The following is a 9255-nucleotide window of genomic DNA, read 5'->3' on the forward strand; positions in this document are numbered from 1 at the left end:
TTTTACTCTGATTTTTAAAATATCCTTGACACAGGCAAAACTAGCAATTGTTGAGATTGTTTTTGCCTGGCTTACATGCAACACAGTGTGGGAACATCCAGCCTACTGATTCAGACTTTCATCTGGCAAAGAGCAGGGGTTTTTTTTGCAGCCCTTGATCCTTAGGTCATGTCTGCTTCTTATCCATCAGCTTTGTGTAAAATGCATATGCAGCCTTAAGCATGAAGTCCCTCCAAGCTGTTCCCTCCTGGCTAAGTGTTTAAAGTGTTTCTTCTCTGCAGAGAGCTTTTTTGTGCCTGATTTAAGTCCTGTGAAAATCCATGAGCTTTATTTGAGTTCACTCAGTAGTACATCAGAGCAAACGTCACTGTGAAGTTCATCTTGTAGCTAACAACTGCCTTGGAGTTATCGTTTGCTGCTCTGCTGTAAAGTTCAGCATTCATATGCTAATCCATTTGTGGAGACTGCTGTGCCTGACTCTATGGTAAGGCTTTATCAAATGACAGCAAAATTAATAGTTTGGTTTCTGCCAATTTGATGCAAGATGTCTAAAATGAAAAGCAGAATATATATCACCTAAGAGAATTTTGGAGCATTGCTTATTTCTCTCCAAATACAGTATTTTCATCTTTTTTTCTGCATTACCACTGATACCATAATAGTTTCTAATTTTCCACTCTGTAAAATAAAAGATTCCTCATAAAGGCTGTGTATGTGTATATGCATGTATATATGTATATGCTGATCTTTCCCCTGCTGAATAGATCTGACCATGCTATTCATACAGCAGTTGAAACATCATGAACTCCAAATAAATGTAATGGCTTGGGGTTTTAAACAAATCAGTTAATGCTAATCAGTATCACAGAGGGTGGGAGAATGAGAACAACAATTTCTAGATTAAAAGGCTCTGCAGAGAGATCTGGACAGGCTGGATCAGTGGGCTGAGGCCAGTTGTATGATGTTCAACAAGGTCAAGTGCCAGGTCCTGCAATCCCAGGTAGTGCCACAGGCTGGGGGCAGAGTGGCTGGAAAGCTGCCCAGTGGAAAAGGACCTGGGGGATGCTGGGTGACAGCAGCTGAACATGAGCCAGAGTGCGCCCAGGTGGGCAAGGTGGCCAGTGGCACCTGGTTTATGTCTGAGATAGCGTGGCCAGCAGGACCAGGGCAGTGATTGCTCCCCTGCATTTGGCACCGAGGTCACTTGAGGTGTGACTTCTGTGGTGAGGCCACTTGAATCCTGTGTTCAGCTCTGGAACCCCTCCTCAAGAAAGATACTGAGGTGCTGGAGCATGTCCAGGGAAGGGCAACAGAGCTGATGAAGGGTTTGGAGCACAGGTTCTTTGAAGAGCAGCTGAGGGAGCTGGGGGTGTTTAGCCAGGAGGTTTGGGGGAGACCTTGTCACTCTCTACAACTCCCTGAAAGGAGGTGGTAGCCAGGTGGGGATCAGTCTTTTCTCCCAGGGAACAAGTGACAGGATGAAAAGAAATAATGTCAAGTTGTGGCACTGGAGTTTTAGATTGGGTAGCAAGAAATCTTTCTTCACAGAAAGGGTCAACTGGCATTGGAACAGGCTGCCCAGGAAAGTGGCAGTGTCACCGTCTCTGGAAGTGTTCAAGAAATGTGTGGATTTTACATTGTTTAGTGATGAACATGGTGATGGTGTTAGGTGGATGGATGGACTTGATAATCTTATCTTAAAGGTCTTTTCCTACCTTAATGGTTCTACGAGTCCATGATTCACTGTTAAAAAAAAAAGATAGACTGCATTTCACAGATATTTTTCTCAATCACCCATTCTATTTCTTCTTTTTCTCCCTACAGAAACCAGTGTATTCTGATTTCCTTGAATTCTGTAAATTAGTTCTGATGGAATGGACAGCTCCAATAAAAAAACCCACACAAGTTTTCTGAGAAGACAGCAAAGGAACTAGAAAAAACAGCTTGACTTGTAGGTTCTCACCTGACCCATGATTAACTCTCTGCTAATGCAACACTAATTTAAGACACGTTTGTATATCAGGTACTGCAATTACTCAGCATGTCACTGTACAGTTACTTTTCTTTAGTATCCCAAATACAGTGGGGCAGAGAAATCTAATTTCCATCCAATATTTTATAAAAACACCCAAATACTATACGTAAGGATTTAACCAATTTTCTTGAAAGATATTGCAACATAGTTTACTGTATACGGCAGCCCAAGCCAGGCTTAAAAAAACTCAGCCTGTTAGCAGCCCATTCACCCTCCACCATCCCCTGGAGGGCAGGGCAGCTGCCTGGTTCCACCTGACCGATTAGGGTGTTTATTTGTGCTGTTTCCAAGCTCTCTAACCACCGTCCTTCTGCAGCTGCAGCAAGTTTCTGCTGCAGTTATTTAAACTGGAGAATCATTTGCCACCAAAAGGGCAAATTTCAAAATGAAATTAAGATGTAAGCTTTATCCTCACTACAGGCACATGCCTCTAGCACAGATTAACTCCCTCCAGCAAGAGGGCTTTTATATAGGGCCTGGAACAAAAATAAGCTGTGCAATCGAAGGTCATTGCATTGAAAAAAAAATCCAGATTATTTTTTCATGTGTCAACATTTGGCCCCTAAAAGGTGATATTCACCAGTTACATTATGTCAGTCTACAGCTACTTACTTGAAAGACATACAGCAACATGTACAGTGCCCAGAAAAAGCCCCAATCTGTCAGACTTTCCTTCTTGCCTCCTATATGGATTTTGGTAATGCAGAAATTCCAGGATGAGGTCTGTACCTCTTCCCGTGCATAATGCATCACAGGGCCACACTTCTTTGCATATTCAGAGCCATTTGCATGTGACTAGAGTGTCTTATTAATTTTTTTTCTTTCCAGATCTGAGGATGTTTGTGTTGCTGTACATTACAAGTTTTGCCATCTACACAAGTGAACAACCTCTTCAAAGCCAGACCAAAGGAGAAAATTACTACACCAGATATATCTGTAGCATCCCAGGTTTGCCAGGCCCTGCAGGACCCCCTGGTGCCAGTGGATCCCCAGGGCCACATGGACGCATTGGTCTTCCAGGAAGAGATGGTAGAGATGGCAGGAAGGGAGAAAAAGGTGAAAAGGGGAGTGCAGGTATTGAATATTTGAATAACCTAACACAGCAGTACAAGAAAGCAAGACATTTCATCATCACAGTTATACATACATACATACATACATACATATATATATATATATATATATATATATATATATATGTATATGTATATGATGTATACATATACAAATGATGAATGTGTGTGTGTGCCTGTGCGGGTTTAAGTGTGATGCATATAGAAATATAGTGAGAGAAAGAAAGTATGCACGTATATAGTGCATAGATATAATCTAATAGATATAGTCTAGATATTGTCTAATATGCACATTTTATATCAGTGTAAAGAAATGTAAATGCACAACCTTTCTTTGCACAGATGCTAAGAAAAAATTTGGGAAGAATGAAGTATGTGTGGTGTCCAATAAATAGTCTCACCTGTGCCATTAGCCAGGCATAAAAGATTAGCACTAAAAATGCTCTATTTATAGGGAATATTTAGTGCACAAGTATCACTGTGTAGGTAGTCATGCTGCTGTCCTTGCCATCAGCAGTGCCTGTAGTTTGGGCAGCATTAGACTGATTACATTTAAAGTTCGTTAATGTGTAATCAAGACACATGAAGATTAGTAAGAATATAAAAACAAAGGACCTGCAGGCTGTGAAGTCTGGTCATTTGTTCCAAACTGGCATTCCTTTCGCAAACTTACTAGAAAATTTTGAAAGTATTTCTAGAGTGTTTTGAAATTCTGACCATGTTTTTCTTGTTTGTTCAGGCACATACAGTAGCCCACACAATCATTTACTGAGGTGATATGTGCAACGATTAACTAACTTAAAATGTTTTTGAAGGTTTAAGAGGAAAGACTGGGCCATTAGGACCAGCTGGAGAGAAAGGAGACCAAGGTCAGTCTGGTAAGAAAGGACCTGGAGGACTGATGGGTGCCAAAGGTGAAGTAGGTCCAGTTGGACCACCTGGACCTAAGGGAGATAAAGGAGACCGAGGAGAGCCAGGTGCACCAGGGGTCTGCAAGTGTGGAAAGATTGTGCTGAAGTCTGCCTTTTCTGTTGGCATCACCACAAGCTACCCAGAGGAAAGATTACCAATTGTATTCAATAAAGTCCTCTTCAACGAGGGGGAGCATTACAACCCATCCACAGGAAAGTTCATTTGTGCCATCCCAGGGATTTATTATTTTTCTTACGATATCACCTTAGCCAACAAGCACCTTGCAATTGGGCTGGTTCACAATGGGAAGTACCGGATCAAGACTTTTGATGCGAACACCGGCAACCACGATGTAGCTTCTGGATCCACAGTGATCTACCTTCAGCCAGAAGATGAAGTATGGCTTGAAATCTTCTACACTGACCAAAATGGTCTATTTTCTGATCCAACGTGGGCAGACAGCTTGTTTTCTGGATTTCTCTTATATGTTGATACAGATTACCTAGATGCCTTATCAGATGAAGATGAGCTCTGAAGCAGATGTCAAATGGCATTCAAACTGGAGGCCCCAGCAAAGGATTTTATTCATCTGTGTGGGGAAAACAAAGTCGAAATGAAAAAAAAAATGTATCTGGGAGTTCATTCTTGTTTTGACTGGAACCAAATCTGAACTCATAAGGATATGTCTAGAATCTAGGATAGATTTTTTTAATGAACAGCAGGGATATCAAAATGAACTGTAATTAACAAAAGACTGCATCACTCCAGGACTGACTCTTCCCTAAAGTTACATTTATAATACTATTTAAACAAATTTAAGATACTGTACATTGGATTTTATATAAAATGTATTAAATTGCAATTTTAAATGGATATTTTGTATATTACATTAAAGTAAAATTGAACAATTCATTACAATATAATCTTTGGTCATTTTAAGACAGGGAATACATTAAAAAACAGATAAGAGAGGAATGAAATAGAAATTACTGTTTCAGGATCCCACTGCACAGGTCACAAGAACAGTCCCATCTGATATTTACACCAACAAATAGCATTCATAACTAACTAATGTCCCAATAAGTACATGAAGATTTGTACTAATTGAGGACCACTCAATAGCAGCCATAAAACACTAGAACAAAGCTATCAAACATATAAAGAAATTAGAAACTGGAAAATATGAAAACTTGGATACAGTCAATATTCAGTGGGTAATTTCAGTATAATTCCAAGTGTCTTTGCTAGTCTTTAAACGCTATCTACTACCTTTATGGGACATGTGGAATAAAAAGCATAATTTTTTTGCTGACGTTAATTGTGAATGCCCAAAAATAACAGGACAGTAATCACTAATCAGAGTAAATTATATGAAACTAAGTGAAGTCACATCATTAAAGCAGAAGTTATATTTCAATATGGCCAAATGCAATGAAATAAATGTAGGTCACACATAAGAAGAAAAACTGCATTCAGCAAATCAATGTACTTGGAAAAGGTACATGAGACCTCATGGATTATCAGATAAATAGGAGTAATAAAAGTAGGCTGTTGCTACTGCCCTTTGGATGTATGACAAACGGAATTAAAAGTAGAGATGAATAGTGGTTACCTAGAAAGCAACCACTTCTATCAGTGTTTCAAAAACTGACTTGAAAATTGCAAAAAAAATGTTTACACTTCTATTTATGGGGATAATATAAGAGACATAACAAGGTTAATTTACTTTTCTTGTCAATGAGGTTAAGAGGTAATTTAATCACCATCTGCACCCTTCTGGAGAAAAAATATCTGGTAGCACCTGGCACTTCCATCTATCAGATAGGAGCACAGCAAGGTCCATTGGTGAGAAACTGTATCAATCCCCACTGGAAATGAGGAATCCATTTTACCAGTGGCAGCACCCAACCATTGTAAAAATATCTAGGAACACCACGAGTTCTCCAGCATTCAACACCAAGCATGACTGGCAATCTTTTTTTGGGTCCTCTTACATTCCAAGAATTTACAATCTTTTATTAATCCCAAATTTACAGAGATCTGCCATTTCTAAGAGTTATTCAAATAACCATAAATGGTAATAGTCAGTGTTGCACAACTCTTGAACCCTCTTTAGTTATGACCAAAGCAGAAGGAAATTTCTAGGCTTTTTCTGTGTACTTGATGGATTAAGAAAGTTACAACCAGACAAAATGACACAAAAATGCTGCTGAGGTTGCAGAAGCAGCACGGTTATGTGTGCAACATCAGTCTGTTCACTCCATACCATGCCCTCACTTCCTCCCACATCAGCATTCATGGCTGTGAGTACATGACTGCTGCATTATGCAGTGAACAGGTGCAAAGCCGTGACCACAAATCAAACTGGCAATGCTTGTACAACCATTAATTTATTTGACAGTGAGAGATGTCTGATAGAAGACAATGGTAGATTATTTTTCTAACTAGACATCTAATTTATTAGTGTCACACAAGGGCTGCTTTCTGTGAAAAATATAGAAGAGAACACTTGGACATTCAGTTTATCACCCTGCTGTACAACCATTTATACATCTGCAAATTAAGGACAATATGAGTGCAAAATGTAGTCCAATCATCATTTACAATTCTGATTTATGCCGATGCTTCACAGCCATCAGTGCCTATCTGAGGCACAAAGACCATCAGCATTGCTCAGTGCTGCCTGCACTGAATTCCACAGGACAGAACAAGGACGGTATCCAGCCCATGACTCCCAGGAAACCTAATTCAATAGATGCAGGACTGCACCCAGAATAGGTATCATGCAGCAAAAGCAACCAATATTATAAGTTTTTAATTAGATTATTATCTAATAATTATCTAGTTATCTAATAATATCTGAAAATCTGATAAACCCAGCCTTAAGGAAAGAGTATGACAGATTTGCTCTAAACTCTACAGAAATGTATTGTAGTTATAATACATATGGAAATTTTTAGACAAGACTAATTGCTCTCAATTAAACAGAGAAAATATACAGCTTTATAGTGAAATATTCATGGTTGCAATCCTAACTATAAGCAAGCTGCTCCCACGTAAAAATCTGTAAAAAGGAATCCAATATAAAAGAGGTATTTTAACCACACCCATGTTGAAAATGACACCATGGGAAAAAGTAAACCAAGAGTTATTGCTTTCCTTTTCTCAGAAATTTTAGATTTATGTTTGTACAATGATAGAAAAGTAACTTTACTTTCCTAAAGTTTTCCCATTTGGATTCTATACTTTTTTGAACAGTTTAATATTTTGGCATGAAGAGTTAAAAATAAGTAATGCTGTTGAATTATTTCTATAGGTTTTGGCAAGAAGAGTACTTCTACTATACATATGGACAACATATGTATACAAGTACCATGTGTCCCTGCCCTCATTAAGAGTCTCAAGACATTATCCTAATGTAAACAATTTCTATTGCTAGTATATTATTTGAAAATATATCAAATTTGATGACATGATATTGCATTTGGAGTATTTATCTGTCTAAATTTGAATTTATATGAAAAGTATCTTGGGCTGATGTCTTCCCACAACTCACACCAGCACATGGGAAGGTCTGGTTGGTTTCAAAACATTGCAGAATAACAAAAAGCAAAATTTCTTCATGATCAAATTTGAAATTAATCAATGATTTTTAGACAATATATTGGTCATTCCACACATGCCATAATGACATATAAAATTAGGTGTCCAGACTAATCCAAATTAGTCACCTAGACTTTGCCTACAGCCCAAAGAGAGAACTAAGTGTCACCAGGAGAAACTCCCAGGAGGAAGCACATCTTTGCTGCAGTAGCAACTCTTGGGCTTCCTGATCAAAACTGCAAGAACTCATACAAACCTCATACCATCAGGAAACTGTCAAACAATTTTAAGAACATCAGTACTCCCGAGATTCTTAAGTAAAAGTATACATATATTTACTTGGGATATATGTATGTAAAGAAAAAGAAGTAAAAATAAAGTTTTTTGAAACAAAACAGCTCTCCATAGTCTTCTACTCATTCAGACTTTCTTTATACTTGGTGAAGTGACATTAAGGAAGAAGTCAGTCACATGTTCCACTGCTGAAGATTTTCAACCTAGATAATTAATTAAACATCTATTTACATTTCAAATTTTTATGAGTATGTCACATAGAATAAATACTTTCACTTTCTTGACTACTGGTATTCATATGGCTAGGTTGTTACACAATTTTTCAGAAGCAATAGGTCCTCAATGTTTTATAATGCTGAGACTATATAGAGGAAATAATTACTAATGGACATCAGTACTGAGAACATTATCTACATTCTTCAAATCTTTTTAAATGTACCTAACACCATTTATCTACTATTAGGGTAAGAAAAACATACAAAACTTGAAGCAACTTATTTCATTTCCTACCAAGTATGCTACATTAGTTGTTGGAGTAAATACTCTATTTACAGTAAATACTCTATTTACCTTCCACAAGTCATCCACTAGGTTCCATTCATATTAATTCACTAAGGTATTTTCAGAATAAATTAGTTTTCACTGATTGGTTTATTTATTGATGTACTTATCCATTGCAGTTAATTCATATTCAGAATAATTATACTATTGCTGTACTAAACAGCTTGGTCAGCTGGAACTTCAGTTGTATGTGGAACTGAGGCTTGTTTTAGATATGTCTTTCAGTAGCTGATGAGTCCCATCCAAGAAATAATGCATGAAAGTAAACAGGAAAAAATAGAGTTGAGAAAGCTGTTTTCAAGAAGCAATTTATTCCTTTCAGTATCAACTATCTAGACTTCAGCTCAGAGAGCATTTAGAGGTCATATACATTTTTCTGTAACTCCTTAGGTCGACACTCTCAATTGAGATTACATCAGCATTTCTGAATTTCAGAGGCATAACTTTTCCTCACATCCACAGGAAGAAATTTTAGAATACTGTCATTAAATCCTCAGTCACTGATACCTGGTTTTGTCCTAGGCTGCACACATCAGATCAATTCATGAAAGTTACTACGTAAGGAAAAAGAAAAATTATTTAGACATATTATACACATATCTTTTAATAGCTAATATCCACAAAGTCGTCTTGGATTATTTGGCTTCTATTAATCAATTCTGAGTATAATTTTGGTATAATTTTAGCAGCTATCTGCTGGAAGGGGTATAAGGAGATTTTACCTCCATGCAGATTGTACTTGCAGCAGCAAGTGTTAGTGTATAATTTCTCTTACCT

The 9255-nt window shown here is 37.7% G+C and overlaps 1 protein-coding gene across 1 annotated transcript; it reads left to right on the forward strand.

The window, feature by feature from the left end:
• Positions 1 to 1085: 1085 nt before the first annotated feature.
• C1QTNF7 (C1q and TNF related 7) lies at positions 1086 to 4555 on the forward strand. The gene is made up of 3 exons (XM_062492680.1): positions 1086 to 1105; positions 2871 to 3109; positions 3924 to 4555. The coding sequence occupies exons 1-3, from the start codon at positions 1086 to 1088 to the stop codon at positions 4553 to 4555; spliced, it is 891 nt and encodes a 296-aa protein (XP_062348664.1).
• Positions 4556 to 9255: the final 4700 nt, after the last annotated feature.

Source organism: Cinclus cinclus, chromosome 5, assembly GCF_963662255.1.
Source record: "Cinclus cinclus chromosome 5, bCinCin1.1, whole genome shotgun sequence".
Taxonomy (NCBI): domain Eukaryota; kingdom Metazoa; phylum Chordata; class Aves; order Passeriformes; family Cinclidae; genus Cinclus; species Cinclus cinclus.